General features: G+C 37.0%; 1 protein-coding gene and 1 pseudogene across 2 annotated transcripts in view; one reads left to right on the top strand and one right to left on the bottom strand.

Annotated features, from left to right (window-relative positions):
* The window catches only part of CDIN1 (CDAN1 interacting nuclease 1), a 214,255-nt gene that overhangs the window by 85,495 nt on the left and 104,078 nt on the right, over positions 1-24,682 (top strand). For both annotated transcript variants that reach the window (XM_036446681.2, XM_045583796.1), the window contains exons 6-8: positions 18,087-18,166; positions 18,516-18,565; positions 23,972-24,039. In XM_036446681.2, the coding sequence (XP_036302574.1) occupies positions 18,087-18,166; positions 18,516-18,565; positions 23,972-24,039 (198 nt within the window). The remainder of the gene's footprint in view (positions 1-18,086; positions 18,167-18,515; positions 18,566-23,971; positions 24,040-24,682) is intronic.
* On the bottom strand, positions 13,122-14,049 carry LOC118702471 (annotated as a pseudogene).

Genomic DNA, 24,682 nt, shown 5'->3' with positions numbered 1-24,682 from the left:
CATATTTCCCAGTTTATTGATTATCCATTATCATTTGTCATGAGGCGTCCTAACTCAAGGGGAAAATATAACTCTCTTTTTCTTGCTGAACGGTAGTGCTGTATAGATCTGTAGAAAGGTATTTCAGATGTACCAATCTCAGAGAAAAATGAGCAAAGAAATAAAGCAATGAGTGTGCCTTCCAGGTCTGAGCAGTTTAAAGGGTAGATTGCTGACAGTACTTTGTTCTCCCATCAGCCCTTTTCCCCTCACCACATAGGAACAGGAAGAGAGGAGTTCCCGAGGCCACTGAGATACCCCAAGCTCAGGATACTGCAGCTGAATGGGATGATCTAAATGTGAATGTTCCTCATTATCCCTAGCGTAATGGTACTTAATTTATGGATGTTTTTGGTTCATATTCATTTTTATTGGGGACTGTTAAAATTGTTTTCTGCTGAAGTCAGCAAAAAGGGTAATTAAATGGTTCTTTTAATTTACATTTATTGTAATTGCTGCTCCATAGAAGTAATCTCTTCAGTTCTTAAAAATGCATTAAGTTCCTCATTCCCTTTTTCAACTTGTTCTGTTGACCATGGCCACTGTAGAAAATTGCCAAGGGTGCAGAATGTCCCTCCTCTGCTTTCTTTGGAGTAGTTTCCAGCCCTGGTCTGTCATTTGGGGCGCCCAAAGGTGATGCTCACAGACGAATGTTGCTGGTCACTTTCCTTCGGAGACTAATTGCACTTCTCCCTTAACACACTGTTTCCAGAAGCCCCAAGAGCTGACAGCAGGACTCTGTAAGCCCTGTCTCTCACTTTGGCACAGTATTGTGCCACCATTGTGCTCAGCGGACCTGCTGAAAGATTAATTACAACTGAAGAAATGTATCTTTTAACTGTCTCATTACATAAAGAATTCATAGCGAAGTTAACGTCCGCATAATTTAATGATATATGGATTTTAATTATATAGTACACTGTTAATTGTACAGCTATTTTTAGATCAGGCTACTAACTTGTTCATTTAAGTGAATAGCTCATATGCTTGAGGGACCAGAATACAGGCTTTCTTAGAAAGTCAGAGACTCTTGAGACCTCTGAAAAAATATTCTAAAGTAGTAGGATATTTTTATAGTATTTGCCTTTCTTTACAATGAGACCAACCTATACTCTGCCTTCATTGCTTAGGTTTTCTGACACATAGAATTCAACTTTTTTTTTTTTTTTGTAATTAAAAAAAAAAGTATAAGAAAGAGAGGTCTCTGTGCTGAATAATGGACAGAAATTGAATGGCTGTGTTTACCTTGAAAGTTGCTGAAATTTTTTTCTCAGGAGAATTAGACACAAGTTATTTCTGAATAGAAGGGCTGTGCCTGGCTGTAATTAGTCACATGGGCTTAGTTCCCAGGAAATGTTTCCTTCAATGTGCTCAAAAGTGTGTGAATTTTCATAGTGTTGAACTTACCTTGAAATTTTATCTCTGTTTCCCCATCTGCCCCTCTCCTAAATTAAGAAATTTAAAGTTTAGTTTGTTCTTTTCCCATTAGATCAGGAGGCCTGCCAAAAAAAAGTGCACATGTTCATGCCCATGTTCTCTCTCTCTCTCTCCATGGATCCTTCCAATCCTGGGCAGCACTTTTAATGACTAGAATTAACTGCTTTGTAATTATGCAGGGAGACAGACACCATGATGTGATGTGGGTCTTTGCCAGCAAATGGAAACCAGGAAATACAAATGAGCAGGCTACTAGTGGGAGTGATGAGAGAAGCTTCTTGAAGTCATCAGCTTGCAAAGCAGGGAATTACCTGTGGCTCATTTCATACTACAACTTGGTTGTACCATTAGCCACTCTGTATCACCATTAGGAGCATCCATTTTTGTTTCTTTTTAGAGAACATAAGACACCCATGGACCTGGCATTTTTTCTAGTTACCCCAAAAAATTTTGGTAGATCTTCGTTGCCATTAACTTTCTCTCCTGACTTTGAGCTGCAGTGTTCACTTTACCTGTGACTTCACACTGTCAATGTCATCTGGCATACTGAGCCCCAGTAAGCTTAAACAAGAGAGTTCAACTTCATTATGTGGCCCTATATTTGCTCTACATGGAGCACTAAAGAGTCTCGAAACTTTGCTATTTTTGAATTGGAGGGATATCTAGGAGGGAGGAGGGAATACCAATGGAAAAATTGAATTCAGTTCTTGTAAGTACAATGCATTAATATAGAATGTATTATATCACCTTTGAATAATGTGGAAATAGTGCTAAGGAAGAATAGTCTACTAATTGTGAGCTTAACTGGCTAGGTTCATATCTTGGCTCCACCACTGACTAGGAATGAGACCTTGGGCAAATTATTTAAATTTCAAGTGACTCAGTTTTTTCATTTCTAAGATGGTGATAGTAATTTTATTGGTATGTTCTGAAAATTCAATGAGTTAGTACATGTGAAGGGCTTAGAATGATGCCTGACACATGTAAGCACTCCGTCAATGTTAGCTGCTGCTCCTTTTTAGAAGTGGATCTTTCTGAATGTTCAACTGACTTTATACAACTATTAAACTAGTATTTCTGAGATTTTAGAAATTTGGATACATTTACAGTTTCTGCCTTATTAACATAGCACCACACATCTAAATATATAAAAGCTCAGTGACTGGAATGGTGGAATGACCAGAAAGACTGATGGCTATGACACACACACACACTGCAGCAGCCAACAAGTCTGATTCCAGCCCCAATCTGATCCCCCCCCCCCCCCACAGCTGTCCCGGCCCCCAATAGACCCCAACTCAGATCAGGGGCAGGGCCAACTGCCCAGACAAATGCCTGCTGCCACTCTCCAATGCCAACCCTGCCGATAGGCCCCAATTGGGGCGGGCCAGCCAGAACTCACTTGTGCATGAATTCATACACTGGGCCTCTAGTCTATAATAATAAAAGTGTAATATGCTAATTAGACCAGACATCCTTCTGGACGAACTTCTGGATGAAGCCAGAGCTGCGAGGGAAGCCTGGGTCCCAGGTGCCAGAGGGAAGCTGATGCCAACAGCCGGAGGAAGGAAGGCCTACTCTTACATGAATTTTGTGCATCAGGCCTCTAGTACTAATAATAAATATTCAATATTTACTTTATACTTTTAAAAATGTCATTTAATTATGTTTTGAAAGGAAATTAATATGTTTACTTTAAATGATAAACTAGAATTTCTTATCATAAATAAAAAGTATCTATTAAAGTAATACATAATTGTTAAAGAAAAAATTGTTTTGCATACTACTAAAGTCATTTCACATGTGTTAAGCACACTTCTTTTCAGGAGATAAGGCATTAGATGTTGTCAGCATTTAAATACCTATTGTGTTCTGTATCCTTTAAGTCTAAATTTTCTGAAAATATAATAATAAAGAAAAACGTATCCTCATTCATTTCGAGGAAAACTCAAATTAAATTAAATCTATTTGACTACCCAACCCTTGATATAATAGTAGGTAATATAGGTAGGGCTTGGATTTGAATAGTTTAGTTTACTAAGTAAATTTTTGTACAGAGCAATTTTGAGGTGAAAAGAGAGAAATATTTCCGCTTTCAATCAATGTACCAGATATCCTGACACAACGGTTCCCTAGTCCTCCCTGTGAACCATGCAGTTGCAAATGGGGTAACATTTCATAAATAGATATACAGTATAGGTGTGGCACTAAAATTTCATGGTGGGCAATTAAGAAAAAAATGTCTTAAAGTCTACTTAGGTGGGCTATAATGAGAAAAAAAAAATTTTAAAGATTAAAAGCATTGATGTAGACCAAATGTAGGGCTATATAAAGCCAACCTTGAAATCTGAAACCTTAGAGCTTCAGACCCAGAAATAGACTTGTAAAAATTTTTTCTTATCTCCTTGGGGTGACTACAAGAATGAGCCTAAAATTTCACATAGAAGCCCCCAGGTGCTTAAAGATAGTGTTGGGGAAATGTGGCATCTTTTTAAAATACTATGCTAAATATTCCTTTTTCAGATTTTTAAAAATGTGTCATGGTTCCAAGTCTTCCCATTCTGATCAGTCTCTGTCAACAGATCACAAAGCAATGTTCTATCAAGTGCGAAATGATTGGTAGACACAATGAGTTCTCCATTTCACAATAAGCATTGGAAAATCAAGAAAATTTATGGGAGGAGGTGAGAATTGAACTGGGCTTTGAAGTTTTGGTCTTGGCCAAAAGAATATTCTAGGTGTGGAGAATGGAATTGAGGGTGGGTGGGAGAGGTGGAATTGAGTATAGTCCTGCCATTAATTGGGTGCTTAATAAATATCTGCCAAATGTATGTTTCAAAAATAAGAGTTAGTTGTATAGAGTGATTATACCAGGTATACCAGTTAATAATGTATTTTTTTCCAATAGATGGAGCTACACATATGTTGCTATATATATATATGTATGCTATTTTGTTGTATTGACAGCAAGCTTCAAAACTTCATATGTCAAATTTGCTGAAGGTGTTAACATAATAGATATTTTTACTCTTAAAAATGTCGAATTTCATGCCAAAAAAAAATTTGTGGGAAGTTTTAATTCATTACTTTATATTGAAGGAAAGTTATCGTATACTTCAGGGAGCTTATGGTGAACATGCTCCATTTCAAGACACTGGTGAACGCTGGTTTAAATGCTTGAAAAGTGATGATTTTTATGTGAAAGACAAAAAATGTCCAGGTTAACCAAAAAAGTTTGAAGACCAATAATTTACAAGCATTATTGGATGAAGATGCCTGTCAATTTCTAAAACATTTTGCAGAAAGATTAAACGTTGCTCAGCAAACGATTTCCAATCATTTACAAGCAATTGGAAAGATTTTCAAGGAAGGAAAATGGGTGCCACATCAATTGAACAAAAAACAAATGGAAAACCAAAAAGTCATCAGTAAAATGTTGCTTCAACGGCATGAAAGAAAGTTTTTTTTGCATCAAATTGTGACTGGCGATGAAAAGTGGATTTATTTTGAGAATCCCAAATGCACAAAATCATGGGTTGATTCAGGTCCACCATCAACATTGACTGCAAGGCCAAATCGCTTCAGAAAGAAGACAATGCTCTGTGTTTGGTGGGATCAGGAAAGTGTTTCTTATGAGGTTCTAAAACCAGGTGAAACCATTAATACTGATTGCTACCAACAACAAATAATCAATATGAACCACACTCTAATCTTGAAACGACCAGAATGGGCCAGATGACACAGCAAAGTAATTTTCCTTCACGACAACGCATCATCTCATACTTCAAAACCAGTTAAAAACAATTTAAAAGATCTTGCCTGGGAAATATTAATCCAGCCACTGTATTCACCAGACCTGCTCCTTCAGATGACCATTTGTTCCGATAGATGTCACATGCACTTTCTGAGCAGCACTTCAAAACGTACGAAGAAGATGAAAATTCAGTCTGAATGGTTTGCCTCAAAATAAGAAAAGTTCTATTGGGATGGTATCCACAAATTAACTGAAAGATGGGGAAAATTGTGTGGCTAGCAATGGACATTACTTTGAATAAAGCACTTTTGATGTTTCTCTTGAAATTATTGTGTGTATTTTTTTATTACAAAATCCGCATTATTAACTGGTAAACTTGGTAGAGATGTAAGTTGCCTGAGACAAGAACTTGTCAGTTGTGAATCCTCCTGCTTTGGAAATATTGTCCTCTTGCCCTTACCTAATGCTTTTAAATTTGATGACTCTAGTTCAAGATTATGTGCTAGTTAGAGAACAGAATTTAATGTGTCCCTATAGAATTCCCTAATGTTAAAAGATGTTTCTTATTCGCGTTGTCAAATGGGATAAGACGGCTTTAAAAATCACTTCTGTGCAGTAGGAGAGCTAGAGGGCTGCCTGGAATTCTTGGGGAATAGTTCCAACTGTGCAATAGTTCCAATAGTTCCAAGCTCCTGTGGGCCACTGGCAATATCAGAATTATCCAGAGAAGACTAACAGGCCAGCTCCTGAGGAGATCTAACTTGGGACATTCATGACCTTGATGTACAAAGGCCATAAACCAGCATCGGAACAAAAGATTACATTTTAGCGGGTATTTTTAGGCTTTGCTCAGCCTCTGGAGCAGCCGCGTGAGTAGGCAAATCTCTGAAGTGTCGGGAGTGCTGCCAACAGCAGCTGCCTTCCCCATCCAGCTGTTCAACCACAGGGATTGTTTTTTCTTCAGTGGAGGGAGAAGTAGGTTCTAACACCCTCCATCTGTCTGCACATGACTTTTCTTTCAATATGGCCTTTCTTGTCTCTATCCTTGTACAGTTTTTCCCTTACTTCATCCTTCTTTCCTGACTGCTGCCACAAAATATACAATCAGCCCCATGTCCGTTCACTTATCATGCTTAAACCTATTGGCGGCCTTGACTCAGGGACCCCAGATATATATGGTCTTGTCTTTGTCTTGGTTCAGCTATAACCTAGTCAAAATAAACTCTTTGCAGTGGGTAGGACTTATAGGACCTTAAAAGTACAGAGGGTTCACCTGCTTATTTGCCTCTTTTCCTTCTGCAGTAGTTGGCCACTTACCTGAGCTGAGGGAAGGAAGAGTTATAAAAACGGGCGTGATGTCAGGGATTTTATTTGGAGGGGTGGGGGAAGTCTTCACTTGCTTGATTGCTGGTACTTGAAATGTCCTGAGTTAGGGGGAGAAAAATCTTTTTCTTATCTTTGATATAGGTAAGACTTAAAATACCCTCTCCTCCACACCCCCTCCCCCCGCCCCTATGGTGTGATTATACTTAAGCTAATGCACAGAAACGTGTAAGGGACTTCCACAGGTTTTTCTCAGAGAATAGTTTTGATGATGGATTGTGTCCTGGGGGTCATAAAGGGGTGGGGCAGGGAAGGCTTTAAGAAGAAACAATCCAACATTATCAAATGTTGCCTGTGAACAGATTCACTTCTGGCTGTCTCTCCAAGACTGTGGCAAAGTATACTTGGTTAGGGCAGGCTCAGTACACATCATATAAAGTCTTTCTTTGTTTGCTCTCTTGACAATGGAAAATAAAGAGTGATCTATTTATTGATAATGCAATGTTGGGATGCATAAATCAGGCCACACCATGATGTAACACCAACCAAAGCAACAGTGTAACCACTGTGAGAGCCCAAGCCTGAAATGGCATGCTAAGTGCTTCTACTATGCTATTTCATTTCATCTCCACAAGAACCCTGCCAAGTAAGTACCAGTGTTATGCTCTTTTACAAACGAGGGACTGAGGGCCACAGACATTAATTAACTTGTTGGGACAACATAGCTAGTAGATGGAAGAGCCAGGCCTCAAACCAAGCCTGCATGATTCTAGGCTGTGCTCCTTAACCACTGTTGCATGTTGCCTCTCCATATCAAATTATGATACTGCATAGCGTTCTGAGTTCACCTTTCTTTTAAAAAGGATGTTTTTTTCTATTTTTAGTTTTTGTTTAATGAATTTATTGGAGTAACATCTATATATATAAAAAGCTAGTGGCCCTAACGCCATAATGCCATCACATATAAATGAGCAGTGACTCGGTGGGCGAGACAGGGCGAGAGCTACTAGCAGCATAGAGCTACAAGCGGTGATGGGTGGGGTGGCCAGCTAAGATAAGCGGAAGTGAGCTACTCCAGCATGATTTCCTGTGTGCTGGGCCTCTAGTTGGTTAATAAAATTATATAGGTTTCAGGTGTACAGTTTCATCAGACATCATCTATTGTGTGTTTGCAACCCCAAGTCAAGTTTCCCTGCATCACCATTTATCTACCCCTTTTCCTCTGGTAATCAATATACTGTTGTCTGTTTATTAGTTTTGTTTTTGTTTTATTAATCCCTTCACCTTTTTCACCCAGCACCCCCAAGCAAGTTCCCCTCTAACATGTCAGTCAGTCTGTTTTATGTATCTATGAGTCTCTTTCTATTTTGTTAGATCCTTTTTTTTTTTTTTTCATCAGATTCCACATATGAGTGAAATCATATGGGACTTACCTTTCTCTGACTGGCTTATTTCACTTAGTATAATAGTCTCCATCCCTGCTGTTGCAAAAGATAAGATTTCCTTCTTTTTTAGTGCCAAGTAGTATTCCATTGTGTAAATGTACCACAGCTTCCTTATCCACTCATCTACTGATGGACACTTGGGCTGCTTCCGAATCTTAACTATTGTAAAAAATAAATAAATAAATAAATAAATAAATAAATAAATAAATAAAAATCCTGCAATGAACATAAGGGTGCATATGTTCTTTTGAATTAATGTTTCAGGTTTCTTCAGATATATTCCCAGAAGTGGAATCTCTGGATCATAAGGCAGTTCTATTTTTAGTTTTTTGAAGTAGCTTCATACTGCTTTCCACGGTGGCTATACCAAGCTGCATTTTCTTCACATCCTCCCCAACACTTTTTACTTGTTGCTTTTATTGGTGATAGCCATACTGACTAGTTTAAAGTGATAATCTCATTGTGGTTTTAATTTGTATTTCACAAATGACTAGTGGCATTGAGCATCATTTCACATGTCTATTGGCCATTTCAATGTTCTCTTTGAAGAAGTTTCTTTTCAGGTCCTTTGCTTATTTTTAAATTGGATTGTTTGATTTTTGGGGTGGGGGTGGGGGTGGAGGTGTTGAATTGTATAAATTCTTTATAAATTTTGGATATTAACTCCTTATCAGATGTATAATTAGTGAATATGTTCTTCCAGTCGGGATTTTCTTTTCATTTTGTTGATGGTTTCTTTTGCAATGCAAAAACTTTTTTAGTTTGATGTAGTCCCATTTGTTTATTTTTATTTTGTTTCCCTTGCTGGAGGAGATATTTCAGAAAAGATATTCCTATGAGTAATGTCTGAGATTTTACTGCCTGTGTTTTCTTCTTCTTCTTCTTCCTCTTCCTCCTCCTCCTCCTCCTCCTCCTCCTCCTCCTCCTCCTCTTCTTCTTCTTCTTCTTCTTCTTCTTCTTCTTCTTCTTCTTCTTCTTCTTTCTGGTTCCAAGTCTAAAATTTAAATCTTTAATCCATTTTGAATTTATTCTGTGTTTGCTGTAAGAAGATGATCTAGTTTCACTTTTTTGCACATATTTGTTCAATTTTCTCAGTGCCACTTATTGAATATCCTTACCCTATTGTATGTTCTTGCCTCCTTTTTCAAATATTAATTGACCATAAAGATGTGGGTTTATTTCTGGGCTCTCTATTCTGTTCCATTGATCTGTATGTCTATTTTTATGCAGTACTAAGCTGTTTGTGATTACTTTGGCCTTGTAGTATAGTTTGATACCAGGTAGCATGATTCCTCCAACTTTGTTATTTTTTTTCTGAAGATTTCTGTGGCTATTCAGGGTGTTTTGTGGTTCTATGTAAATTTTTGGAATATTTGTTCTAGTTTTATAAAATATACAATTGGTATCTTGATAGGAATTGTGTTAAATATATAGGTTGCGTTGGGTAATAAGGATGATTTAATGATGTTAATACTTCCAATCCACGAACACGGTATATGTTTCCACTTATTTGCATCTTCTTCAATTTTTTTCTTTAGTGTCTTATAATTTTCCAATTACAGGTCTTTTATATTCTTGGTTAAATTCTTTTCAGGTATTTTATTTTTTATGCAATTGTAAGTGGAGTTGTTTTCTTTAGTTTCCCTTTCTGATAGTTTATTATTGGTGTATAAAAAAAGCAATTGACTTATGGATATTTATTTTGTATACTGCTACTTTACTGAATTCATTTATCAGTTCTAGTTTTTTGGTGAAATCTTAAGGGTTCTCTACATACAGTATCATGCCATCTGCAAGTAATGATAGTTTTACTTCTTTTCACATTTGTGTGCCTTTTATTTTCTTCTGCTTGTCTAGTTACTATGGCTAGGACTTCTAGTACTATGTTGAATAAGAGTGGAGAAAACCAATATCCTTGTCTTATTCTCCATCTTAAGGTAAACACTTGTAGCTTTTGCCCATTGAGTATGACATTGTTTGTGGATTTGCCATAGATGGCTTTTATTACATTGAGGCATGTAAAGAACAAGCAGAATAATTTTGGAAAAACAAAAATAAAATTTAGAAAGGAAATAATTGTCTTTGAAGTTAAAAGCTCATTACATGAATGAAATATTATATTAGAAGAATTAGATTAGAACAAAATTAATAAATTATAGGATGCATTTAAGGAAAACACTTTTAGTATAAACACAAGAGATGAAGAGAGCAGGAAAAAAAAAGAATAGGATAAGGCCTCCCAATACATCTCATATAAGAGTTGCAGAGTGACTGAATGAAGGAGGCCAATGATATAATGGCTCAAAATTTTAAAAACTTGTCTTTTTTTTTATCATTAGGTTCATGAAACATAGCTAATTCCAAACAGGTTAAATAAAAAGTGCCACACATAGGTGCACAGTGATTAAACTATTGAATATCAAAGAATAATCCAAAAGGAACTAGAGATAAAAGACAAATTACTTATATAGAGATTACTGTCAGATTGATAGTGGAGTTCTTATCAGGAACAGATGTTAATAAATAAAGCTACACAAAAAATAGATGTTAAGAGACAGTGGAATTATATCTTCAAAGGGTTGAAGTGAAATGATAGTCTGTAATTCAATACCCAGCTATATTATCATTCAAGAGTGAGAATGAAGTAAATATATTTTCAGGCAAGGAAAGACTAAGAGATTTTACTGCTCAGTAATCTCAGCTGAAATAACTAATGTGGTGCATTGGTAGCAATATCCAATTTTTAGGCCTTAAAACAGAAAGTGGAATTTAAGAAGCAATGCTGAGAAAGGAAATTGGTGACATGCTGATAAAACTAAATAAAAACCATCATTGAATGTTTTAAAAAATGGAAAGAGCTGAAATTGGTTTGGCTCAGTGGATAGAGCGTTGGTCTACGGACTGAAGGGTCCCAGGTTCGATTCAGATCAAGGACATGTACCTGGGTTGCAGGCACATCCCCAGTAAAGCATGTTGCAGAATGTGGCTGGTCGATGTTTCTCTCTCATGATGTTTCTAACTCTCTATCCCTCTCCCTTCCTCTCTGTAAAAAATAAATAAAAATATATTTAAAAAATAAACAAATAAATAAATGAAAGAGCCTGTATTAGTCAAGGTTCTCCAAAGAAACAGAATGATAAGGTGTATATGTTGTGTGTGTATTTGTATGTTAGTGCAGTGGTCAGCAAACTCATTAGTCAACCGAGCCAAATATCAGCAGTACAATTGAAATTTCTTTTGAGAATCAAATTTTTTAAACTTAAACTTCTCCTAGTGCTACTTCTTCAAAATAGACTCGCCCAGGCCATGGTATTTTGTGGAAGAGACACACTCAAAGGGCCAAAGAGCCACATGTGGCTTGAGAGCCGCAGTTTGCTGACCACGGAGCTAGTATATCTGTGCGTTCGCCTGCGCGTGTGTAGAGTAAGAGGGATGGAGGAGAGATTTATTATAAGAAATTGGCTTCCATGGTTGTATTATAGAAACTGATCATTCCTGAGCTTTACAGTTAGCAAGCTGGAGATTCAGGAAAGCCAAAGGTGCAAGTCCAGTCTAAAGGCCTGCTGGTTTGAGACCCTGGGGAAGCCAATATAAAAGCAGAAAAACACTAATGCTCCAGCATGAAGGTCATTGGGCATAAAGACTTCTTTTCTCCTCAGTCTTTTTGTTCTAGCCAGGCCTTTAAATGAGCAGATAGGGCCCACCCATTTGAGGAGGGCCATTTGCTTTACCCAATCTACTGATTCAACTGTTAATCTCACCAGAAACACTCTTACAGACACACCCAGAGTAATCTTTGACCAAATGTTTAGCCCTCCTTTGGCCCAGTTAAGTTAACATAAAGTTAACCATCCCAAAATTAACTGGGAAATTGTTTCTGTGGACAAGTTGTTTGGACAAAAATAAGTAAAATAACTTGTAAGTTAATCAAGGAGTGGGGCTTGAAGTAAGTGCATTCTAAGCTGTTTATAGAATTTTTCGGAGAGGACATATAAAGAAATAGACATAAACTGTATTATTTGCAAGTGAATAAAATAGAGAAATGAGGAATAAAGAAAATGTAATCAACTTGAAGGTGGTAGTAAATGGGAAAGAGAGAAGGGAAGAGAATGATTAGCAGAACATGGGAAATAATAAGGTAGACATAATTCTGAATGTGACAGTTGCAAGTAGATAATTTCATACCCAGTATGGGGCAAAAAAGTAGTAACAATACAGATTTGAATACTACAACAAAAAATCTTGAGTTTGGGCTGGGTGGCTCAGTTGGCTGGAGCATCACTCCCTACACCAAAAAGATTAGGATTCAATTCCTAGTCGGGGCACTCACCGAGGTTGCAGGTTTGCTCCTTGGTCAGGGCAACTGCAGGAGATCCATGCTTCTCTCACATCGATGTCTCTCTCTTCCTCTTCCTCTCCCTTTCCCCTTTCTCTCTCTTTAAAAATCAATAAAAACATATCCTTAGGTGAGAAATAAATAAATAAATACATACATACACACACACACACACACACATATATATATGTATGTATTTATTTATTTATTTATATGTGTATGTGTGTGTGTGTGTGTATATATATATATATATATATATATATATATATATATATATATTGACCTACTTGATATACCTAAAACCTGTACCTCAAAAATAGGAGATTCGGTATTTTTAAAAATATATTTTCATTGATTTTAGAGAAGAAGGGAGAGGGAGAGATGGAAACATCAATGGTGAGAGAGAATCATTGTTGGCTGCCTCCTGCACTGATCCCCAGTATGGGATGGAGCCACCAGCCCAAACATGTGCTTTTGACTGGAATCAAACCCAGGACCCTTCAGTTTGCAGGCTGATTTTTCTATCCACTGAACTAAAGCAGCTAGGGACGATTCAGTGTTTTTTTAAAGACACAGAATATTTATAAAAATTGTTTGCATATAAAAACACAAAGTAAAATACCCCAAAATTAACATAAACATTACATACTTTGACCATGATGTAATCAAATTAGAAATATAAAAAAAAATTGAAATACTTTTTAAAATAATTTATTGATCAAAGATGAAGTTATGGAAACTATAAAATGTTTATAAATAACAACAAAGCTTTTGGCATGTAGTTAAAGCAGAATTAATTATAATGCAGGAAACATTATAAAGATTATTATTTTTTATTATATATTTTTTTAGTTTTGTGGGATAGTTTATTCAAACTGTTGGACAGAGCTCCCACCATGGGAGCTGAGCCTTGAAATTGAACAAGGTGGGGATGACCAGGTATCAGAAGGTAAAAGGAGCTTAGCAGCATTAGGGCCAGGCTAAGCAGGAGTGGCCAGGCCCCATTGAACCCAGCTCCATTCATGGCCTCAGCATAGAATCTGGCCACCTCCTCTTTGGGGTTGCCTTGGGCTGGGTCAAACCACATCTGGATGCAGTGGCTACTGCCTTGGCTATAATTGCTGACTTTGTAGGAATTATTTCATTGCACAGAGCAGCAGGCCTGGGGAAGTAGAAATCAAAGCGGGGCAGGCAGCCTTCACTGGGCGCTCATTAGACCCTGAGGTCCAGGTCCAGCTCTTGTGCCAGTTACTCTTGCAGGTGTAGGAGGTGCTGCAGTCTTCCCACCAGCTCTCAGTCCTCTTGCACAGGGTATTCAGGATCCTCTCTTTGTGCCAGCTCAGGTTCACCTCCTCGGTCCAGGGCCCCAGGTTGGGGGAGCACTCATAAGGCAGGTGTCTTGGATGAAGTGGTGCTTGTGGGTGGGTTTCATCAGGCCGCAGTGGTCCCAGTTGAATCTGTACAGGAGGGGAAACATCTCTATGGCTTCCTTGCTGGTGTTGACAGAGCAGGCATTCTTCTTCCAGGGACTGCACTGCTCATGCAGCTTGTCCTCCAGGCTTGGCTTCTCCTTGTGGTACTTGGCATCCTTGCAGACATTGGGAAGCTCAGTCCTGGGCCCAGATGCCCATACTTCAACCCCCCACACCAGAAGGAGCCACAGCTGTGTTGTCATCGTTCGAGCCATGTCAGACCCTGAAGGAAGAGCTGTAGTCAGTGACTTAATAGAGATTATTATACTAAATGAAATAAGCCAGTCATAGAAAGACAAATACCAAATGATCTCACTTGTATGTGGAATCTAATGAACAAAATAAACTGATGAACAAATCCAAAACAGGGATGGATACATGGAACAGACTGATAGCTGGAGGGCGGGGCTGGGAGGAGAAAGGGGAGAAGGAAGGACTAGATGAAAGAAGATGAAGGGATTAGCCAAAGAGTTTATATGCATAACCCATAGACACAGACACAGTGTGGTGATGGCCATAGGGAAGGGGATGGGCGTTCTGGGTGGATGTGGGCAAAGGGCAGGTGAGGATGGGGACATCTGTAATAGTGTCAATAATTTAAAAAAAAGTATATGTTAAAATCAAACATTGAAAATATTCAATAGAAGTAGTAAGTTAGCAAAAGAATACTGTAGCAAATTCAAAATAGAAAGCAGGAAATAATGAACACAAAAACATAAATGAAATGTGAAGAAATGCAATAGCAGAGAGAATCAACAAAGCCAAAGTTTATTTCTGGAATATAGTAATAAATCAACCTCTAGGAAGACTGATACATTTAAAACGTTTATAAAAATTAATATTAGAGTATTTAAAGTAAATTTAATTGCAGGTCCAGAAATTAAATCAGAGTGGTGGGTAGGTAGATGTTTATTGTATCAGGCTCCGGGCTTCTTTTTGTTAGAAATATTTCACAGTTTAAAATATTAGAACCTCTCTTTAGGCATTGTGCCTTCATCCAGGCATTGCCTGTTGCCTGTCCTCTAACTTTAACAGGTACCGGCTCTCCTATTTTTGTGCATCTCGCTCCACGTGACTCATGCATTCCTGCTTTGTACATGCTTGGTAGGAAGTTGAAGCAGTGGCAGGTGAACTATGAAATCAACAGAATACATGCCTCTGGCAGAGGTTAGGGAAAACAAGACTCCTGTCCCTAGGAACTGGCCCCAGGGATAGCTTTGATAAAAGGCACAGGCTTTCTTGAGTCCTCTCATCCCCAGCCATCTCAAGAGTGACCAATTGCCTTTACTTATCGGGTTGATATTATCATTCATCCCTTTTGCAGTTCCAAAACTTCAAAATATGTGTGTAAAAATTAACGTGCACACTCTGGCTTCATCTGAGATGCAAGCATACTTTTTGCATGAATGTGGACTCATGTATAATTTTTACTATTCAACTTTAAATGACTGACTTCCTCTCTCAAGCTTCCTTCGATTTGAATAGTGTTTTTCTATTCAATACATTCAAAGTATTTTTTTTAAGTTTATTGGCTATGATTCTTAAGTCTGATAAGCATACTATTCTAAAGTTTATATTGTGAGGAAAATTATGATGTCATCAGTTTCTTTTTTCTTTAGTATTTCCCTTTCTTCCCTCATAAAATAAATGACCTAATTTTCTTATGTCCTAGAGTATTGTTCCTCTTCTTTTTTAAAAGGAGCCTTTGTTTCATTATTTCAGTTGGTTATGAGGTCTGTAATTTTCCAAAGGATAACACTTTTGGTGATGCTGTTTGACCATTTAGATCAAGTGTGGGGAACACCTTTCCTGCCAAGGGCCACGGGGATATTTATAACATCATTCACAGGCCATACAAAGTCATCCACTTAAAAATTAACCTGCTGTCTTTGGTCATACATTTAATTAACTCGCCCCCAATGCCTAATGATTTTGTGAGCCTTATATGGCCCTTGGGCCAGACGTTCCCCACCACTATTTAGATTAACTGTTTTTCCTTACACGGCATGGGGTCTGGGAGTTAGCAGTGTAGTGTCTTAGTGATGATCAGGCACAGGTGCATGTGGAGAAGGTGCTATTGTTTCCTTGAAACACTTGGGGCATCAAGGGTAATCTAAAAGAATGTGTCTGTCATTACTATCTGGTGACTGAGTGGCAAACTAGAGAGAGTAAGTCCCCTAAGAGAAGGTGACCAGATGTCTGAGCACTGCTCTGGTCCCTCAGACTCAAGAGAACTGTGAGTTTACCGTGTACATTACTATAGATTGACACGATTACTATGATAACCTATTCTTTTACAATAAGACAATTTGCTCTTTCATATTCCCAGTGTTTGTACCACGCATCCATGTTCATTTCCTTCAGCAATAATTTAGTCCAGCTTAAATGTATAGGAAGTAAAAGCCTAATATGATTTGGTTCTTAATGTTATTTAAATGTTAACAAAATACTAAATAACAACAAAATAGCAGTTGAAGGTATTTTCCCTAGAGAATCACACAAGAAACTTTGAGATAGTAAGCTCAGATAGTATTAATATACGTAATCACTTTCTACAGATGAAGACATTGAATTTGAGAGGTTCCGTATGGATAAGGTATACAGTGGTATCAATAGGCCTGCGTAGCCTTCCTCTGGTGGTGATGCTCACTTGGGATTCCAAATATGGCCTTTCCACTTACAGTACAAACACTCCTACTTATGGCTGTTAAGTATATAAATGTTACTGTAAACGTACAGTTATGTGACTAAAAATAGGAAATAATTAAAATAATTATACTTCTTTTTTTTTTCTTTGTGGATTCAGTACTATGCTTAAGTGAGAAAGTTGTCATTTCCTTATCTCTTCCCACAGTATTTGCTAACATTTATCATATCTGTCAGTGTTCGTATGGTACTGAATTTGATAAAGAACATAATCTTTAAAAAAAATTTAAAGCTAAGCCAAAAGATTATCTCAGAACCTGAAGGATGTATATCTGTGGTCTCTGTTTACTTTATTAATTAGGTGATTCTCTAGCATGCATTTTAGATTGTTTTTGTATGGACCAGACCTTAAGCCATTTCACTAAATATTTGGAAACCATTCCACTGGAGGACTTGAACGAATTTACTCCTAGTCACCACCTGCCTTAGCTTCAGGCTAGAGCAGTGATTTTCGACCTTTCTCATCTCATGGCACACACAAACTAATACTAAAATTCTGCAGCACACCAAATATATATATATATATATATATATATATATATATATATATATATAGCCAATCTGATTTTTAAAAAGGTATAATTTTGATTCATTCACACTGGATAGCTACTGTTGTGTTGGCTGTTGTCATTTTTTTTTTTTTTAATTGGACAATCTAAGGGCAAAGAGGTCGGTTTCCATGACTAAATAATCAGGTGTGCATGTTTTAAAAATTCTTGGGGCACACAGTTTGAAAATCACTGGCCTAGAGACTTGAATACTCCATTGCAGAGGATAGGGAGTTTTGGCTACTTTGGTTTTCATGTGCCTACATTAGACAGTGAGGCCAGCATCTCCTGCCTCAATTTTCAAAGAATGTGGCCTGATATAGCATCCCTCATTAGATGCCTCCCATAGCCTCTTCTATAACAGTTCCCTGGGATAAGGTTAATGTAATTTACAATAGGATGTCAGGAGACATTTAGGGGGGGAAAATTCACATATAAATGTATATATTTTTTCTTATTTACTATTCCCTCAATTGTCAGTCATTTTACCTACTTTTCTCACCTATTAAATGGACATAACATTTTATGGCAATTGATGAGAATTATTTGAGAAAGGTTTAGGATTCAGAGATGCTTTCTTGGCTGAAAGTTATTTTTATTGACACTGCTGAAGTCTTTGAATCTTACCTGCCTTCACTAAGCTTTCTATATACATATGCTTTGTTATAAAATACTTACCTGCCAAAGGTAAATATTTTATTTTCTGACTGCCTTTGTGGTATGTATTTTTTTCCCCAAGTGGGCTTTTCCAAAGCTAATTTATCTGCAGAGACATATGCTTTAGGTCTGTACTTGTTAATTTACCTTGGAAAAGATTAGGTCACCTTCAATTCTGGCAATGTGGCTTATAAACTTGGCAAAATGGACTAATTAAAAGCTTTCCATACATTTATAAAAAGGAAATGATTACTATCAGTAGTGTTTTCATTTTTTACGGTTTGTGTATATATAGGTATATGTCACTTCTCATGTTGCATTTAAAGTATGTTGACTGTCTGCTAACAGTTCATCTCCTTTCTTCTACAGCCTCCAAGTCTGTTATAAATAGTCTGCTTCGGGACCCTTCTCAGATTCCAGATGGAGTTCTAGCAAATCAGGTCTATCAGGTATTAATCACAGCTGTCTATTTTCAGTGGCAATGCTGTTATCTGCCTAGCAGAGTAAAGGATTTTAAACCTCATTTAATTACTGTCATCATAAACTATCACTGAGGTCAGGGTGCACCGTAATGGCAATGCAATATTTGTGAGAAGAGCATTTCACTTTTTAATAGCTTGCTTTTATAGTGAATAAAAAGCATGCAATTTTTGTTTTCTGTGATTAAATCTGCACAGCCTTTTAATAACGTTTTTAATTTCTTTTTTTAATTCAAGGATACTGCTTTTAGTATGCTGTTTAACTGTAATAGTTTTTGTAGTTGCCCCACCCCAGACCCCTTCTCTTATTTGTCTGTAGTGCACTGTGAACGACTGCTGTTATGGACCGCTGGTGGACTGCATCAAACAGTATCCTTGCCCATAAAATTTTAGGTGCACAATTGACGAGCTTAGACTCGGCGGAGGAGACGTGTCTAGCTTTAACATGACATAAAGTTCTGCTTCACAAAACACATATCATACTCTTCTATTTTACATTCCATCAACTGGAGGGTCACCGCAGAACATCGTTTTCCACAGTGCAGGAAAAGCCAGATAGGCCCTGGGAAGATGTCAGTGCAGCTGCTGCACCTTTACATGCTTATTTCAGACTGCTTGGTTTTCAATGAGTTTAAAGGTACAGAGTCATTAGTCTGGTAGCATACTGTCTTGGAACGTATCTAACTATCCCGATGAACATTTTTTAAAAATAGAACAAATTTCTATTTAAAATGAACCAAATTCAGTTGAGTTTGCTAGAATAAATTTTGCCTGAAGTTAAAGGATGATGTGATTAAAATGCCGCCAGAGACCATCACATTTTAAAGGGCAGTAGATTCTCATTGCTTAAATGCTGATTACAATCTGAGCTGTCACTTGGATCCCTAATAAACACTTTTAGAGAAACCCAGATAATTTTTCTCTCTGGATGGATTTAAGGCTAAGAAAGTATGTCCAGTCTTCATTAGAGACTTCGGCATTACTGAAGAGTTAATGCTTGCTTCTTAAAACAGGATTTGAGTGGACAGTAATGACTTCATGACATAGGACATTATTCCTCAATACGTATGGTGGCAACACTAAGAATTTTAATATAATCATTGACTAAAAATGCTACTTAAAGCATAAATAATAAGTAGTTTTCTAAATTAAAATTGTATCTATCTGAGCCCATGAGTCTCACATTTCTCTTTCTTTTTTAATATATTTTTATTTATTTCAGAGAGGAAAGGAGAGGGAAAGAAAGAAACATAATGATGAGAGAGAATCATTGATCGGCTGCTTCCTGCACAGCCCCTACTGGGGATCAATTCCCCAACTTGGTCATGTGCCCTTGACCAGAATTGAACCTAGGACCCTTCAGTCCACAGGCTGATGCTCTATCCACTGAACCAAACCAACTGGGCTCTCACATTTCTTATAGTAGAACATACCCTTCCTGGTATAGGCTTTTCGTGTTTTTGTGTGTTTTTTATAGCCCTCGCTAGTCAAGTGTGTATGTGCATGCACATGCATGTTTATATTCCACCTTGATTCATGAAGGTGAGAGTCAGTTAAAAAAAAATTAAATCATTCATTTATTTTTTCATAAAGCTTAATTTTAAAAATAATATTTTTCCATTTTTATTTATTTATTCTTAGAGAAAGGGAGAGAAAGAAACATTATTTGTGGTTCCACTTATTTATACATTCTTTGGTTGATTCTTGTATGTGCCCTCATAGGGATTGAACTCACAACCTTGGTGTACCGGGACGATGCTCTAACAATTGAGCCAGCCAGTGCCTAAAAATAATCTGCAAGAATATTCAGTATCTATGTCATAGCCCTTGATAAATTATTCTCCAAGTGTGTTCCTCCCAACCTAACTTAATAGAATCACAGCATTGTCATAAGCTAACTTTTTTATTAGACCAAAATAAAACAATACTTCTATTTTCAGGGTAAAACTAATGGTAGTTAGAAGTTGTAGGAATGCCAACCTCAAGTTGCTATCGCAATCAAGTTTACCACATTCGTATAACAACTAACACCGTCTCAGAGTATCTGGGGCGGAATTACATGTTAATTTTCAAGCACATAAAATAGTTAAAAATCAATTTAAAGTTAAGGTTTTAAAAGCATAATGTCTTTTGAAGGATTGCATATTGATTTTAAACATAACTATCTAATTATATATGCATGGACTAAAGTATGAAGTCAACTGCTTTGTAAATGCCAGGAGGCTATTTTTCAGTAATAGTTGAGATGCTTACGGGAAACTAGACTGCTGTATTGCTGGCGAAGAAAATGGCTTGTGAGGTTATTTACAAGTTTTGCCCCATGGTCACTGCCATACATCAATAATAGGTATTATAGACGAAGTCTAAGTGTTTCTGCTTATGGAGCATTATAAATTCTGTTTGGAGTATTTTCCTTACATTTTTGCCATTATTCACTTTCCTTTTTTCGCTGTGTAGAATTTAATGTAGACAAGATTTCAACTGATAAAGATAATGATATATGTCTATAAATTGCATTGACTGGCTAGATTATAATTTGGCAGTTCCATTACTGTGCCTATTGCCAGAAAAATTACTGTTTTTACAAGCATTATTTTCTAGACCTTATATTTTATATATGTTTATATCCAAGCAAAGTAGAACCAAAAGCGTATTTTTCCAAAATTCAAAATTGGTGATTGCTTTTACCGTGCAAAATAAAATAAGCTGGGAAGTTTATAGAGAACTGATTTTTATCTTTGCATTAAGGTAGTAGCAGTTTTATATAATGTAAATATACTTGCATAGTTATCACCTAGACCCATAGTCAGCAAACTCATTAGTCAACAGAGCCAAATATCAATAGTACACGATTGAAATTTCTTGAGAGCCAAATTTTTTAAACTTAAACTTCTTTTTTTTTTAATATATTTTTATTGATTTTGTACAGAAAGGAAGGGAGAGAGATAGAGAGCTAGAAATATCGATGAGAGAGAGTCATCGATAAGCTGCCTCTTGCACACCCCCTACCGGGGATATGCCCACAACCAAGGTACATGCCCTTGACCGGAATCGAACCCGGGACCTCCCCTAGCCGATGCTGTATCCTTTGAGCCAAACCGGTTTCGGCTAAACTTAAACTTCTAAGGCCACTTCTTCAAACAGACTCGCCCAGGCTGTGGTATTTTGTGAAAGCCACACTCAAGGGGCCAAAGAGCTGCATGTGGCTCACTAGCCTCAGTTGCCGACCACGGGCCTAGACTGATCAACAGGAGTTATTTTATTTCATACTGAATAAAATTACTAGTTTTCCATGTGAGTGAAAATGCTATTTATAAGTTGTTTTGATAATTTGGTAATGCTTACATCACTTACTCTCAGTAAATTACATCATTTTGTAAGAAAGAAAGCATATAATAGTATGTAGTAAATTGAATAGATAGAAAACTTTCTTACTCCATTATAAAAATGTTACATGTAGACCTTTGTGTAAGTAAGATAAAGTAAGTTGGTTATTTACTAATAGACATCAAGAAAGTACAGTAGCAAAAAGAATATAAATTATCCTTGTGTTTTCTTTTTCTTTCTGTGTCCACCATTTCTTTTTTTCTCCATAGCCAGGCTCACTCACACCTTTCCTGCCACAGTTCATATTCACTGACACAAAAGGCGTGAGAAACCAGCCACCTCAACTTTCCAAAGTGTGACTTCAGGACGCAGCTATTAGACAAAGACCTAAGCAGAGAAGCAAAGAAACATAATGATGCAGGAAGCTTAAAACGCTGTGGGTTTCATTTCTGTACCATCAGTAACCTCAGTTTCATGATTCAACATTTTAGATGTAAATAATTTACAACAATAAAAGTGAGAGCACATTTATGTGGGATAGGAGTAAATAATTTAGTTCTAAGATGTGGTACGCCTCTACTAATGAGAAATCATTGAGAGGTATTTATCAAATGTCTTCAATGGACTCTGCGCATGTGTGAAATTTTGTGATTTAAAAATGTGTTTTCTTTATTTTTTTTTCATTAAAATTTTAGATAAACACAGCCATGTGCATTAAAGTGGGGAGGGGGAACAACAGAAGGAAAAAGCAGTGATGATGACCTCAGACTCATTTTGACAGTTGACATGATCTGACATCTCTGAAATTCTAAATGCTATGCATCAGTGTGTGCTGATAAAGAATAGGATAATTTGCTAAGATTTTTTTACAAAGAATGTATGAGATTTACTCATTTTAAATTGAACTATTGCAGGGCATTGTCAGAATTAAACAGTCCCTGGGAAGTTGAGGAGGATAGGACCAGGTTGACATTAACAGTGAAATGGAGAATTAGACAATTATAACCAAATGCTTTTGACAGTGATTAAAGTACCAGGCTAGGACAACACTCCTTTTCAGACTTTGCAAATCCCAACCTTTTGGAAAATACACCAGAATTTCAATCCCCTTTCCTGGTTTCATTATTTATCAGTCGTGGGGTTTTGAGCAAGTTCCTTGGCCTTCCTGATCCTTGCTTTCCTTAGCAGTGAAAATGGGGCTACCTACTTGTGTGGTTGTGCTGAAGATTAAATAAGATGATAGCACCCCAAAGTGTTCATAGCATTAAGGGTTAGCATATGGTATTTAAGAACTATTAGCTAGTATCAATTATTTTACATAATTCATTTTTATTATTTTTTTTAAATAAATTGAAGCTGTATGGAATTTGTAAATACAGGATTTGCACAGATTTTATCCTGATCCTCTGCTTTGTCACACATTAAGTGCAGAGTCCTTTCTAAGCCTCAGTTTCCTCATCTATAAAATAAGGATAATGGTAACTGTAAGGATGAAATAACATATATGAAGCCCTTGCAGAGTGCCTGCCTCAGAGTAAGCACTCAAAAAAAGTATATGTGTGTATCTATCTATATGCATATTATAATATGTGTACACTTGCACATACAGGAGAAAAGGACTTGAGCCAGTCTATGTACACACTCACTAACCTCAGTCCTTTTACTAAGATGTCTTTCTTTCACATTATATGCAACTCTCAACAAGTCAGTTGTTTGGCTTCCCAAGTCCCAGAAGCTCACCAACAGTGACTGGAGGTAAAATACGAGCTGTAAATGCCAGCTGTGTGGCACGTGTGAATTCACAGAAGATGTGGAACTCTGTAAGACTGGCAGCTCTTTCAGCATAAAGGCTTGTTGGTCTTCTTTGCTGCACTAAGTGCGTAATAAACCTGTGCTGAATTGAATTGAGAGATGTTTAACATAGCCTAAAAGATGCTTAAAATGACCATCCTCTTTTCAAAAGAAGATAAACTACATACATATCTATTTACAAATCTTTATTTGCCAAAATGCATATAAGCATTATAGAAAAATTCCATTGAATCTTTTAAAATGAGGGGAGGTGGCCCAGCTGGTGTGGCTCAGTGGTTGAGCATCAGCCTATGAACCAGAAGTTCACAGTTTGATTCCCAGTCGGTGCATGCTGGGGTTGGGGACTCAAGCCCCAGTTGGGGCGTGCATGAGGCAGCTAATCGATGATTCTCTCTCATCACTGATGTTTCTATCTCTCTCTCTTCCAGTCTCTGACATCAATAAAAATATATTTTAAAAAATAAAATAAAATGAAGGGAGGTAGAAATCTCAGGGAGGTAGTCTAAAGTTAGAAATAGTAGCTAAAATTACATCTTATATTTCTTTTCATCTCAAAGTATAACCCTGGTGTAGTGTTTTCCTGATAGCATCTTTTCATAATTTTGCGTGTCACCCTCCTTAACTCAAACACCCCAGTGCTATTGGCCATGAGCACGAAATCCTGCTGAGAGACTTGCTTCTGGAGAAAAACCTGTCCTTCCTCGGTAAGTATGGCTTACATCCTCTCCCGCTCGTAACAGCTCCAGGAGTGCTTAAATATATATTTTTAAAATCTTCCTCTTGCACTTATTATGTACTAACGGAAGAGTGAACGATGATTGATGCTCTACATGTTATCTTTTATTGATTTAGAACTGAGCAGGAATCTAGTTACCTAATCCCCCATATATACAGCACATGCACAGGCTTGCAATTAATATTTTATGGAATAAGTGGCTGAAAAAAATGCTTTAATATCTGATACAGTATTACTTTTGGTGTCATGAGATATTAACCATAATCTAGGCTTTATGAAAGAAGGAAGCAAAAGAAATATTGTCTATAAAATGCTTTATATATTAAAAAGAATGGTTAGAAAAATTCCTGTTAGGTATGTTTGTCTGGTGTACGAGATTGGGTAGTTCTTTTCCTTGAAAGCCAGATATTAAGCTTTTATTACTTTTATGTCAAACATTAACTGTCATCATAGATTTAGTGTGATTTTAAAAATCTCACATGTATGCATGTGTTTGTGTGCCAGTGTGGAATCTTATTGTAGACTGTTATTTCTTTCAGTATCTCTGAAGCATTAGAAATTAAGTCTCAAAGGGCATGTATGTGATAACTGTGGAAATCATAAAGCATTCT

Source organism: Pipistrellus kuhlii, unplaced genomic scaffold (assembly GCF_014108245.1).
Source record: "Pipistrellus kuhlii isolate mPipKuh1 unplaced genomic scaffold, mPipKuh1.p scaffold_m20_p_1, whole genome shotgun sequence".
In the NCBI taxonomy this organism is placed as follows: domain Eukaryota; kingdom Metazoa; phylum Chordata; class Mammalia; order Chiroptera; family Vespertilionidae; genus Pipistrellus; species Pipistrellus kuhlii.
This window is presented reverse-complemented; position numbering and strand designations above follow the sequence as displayed.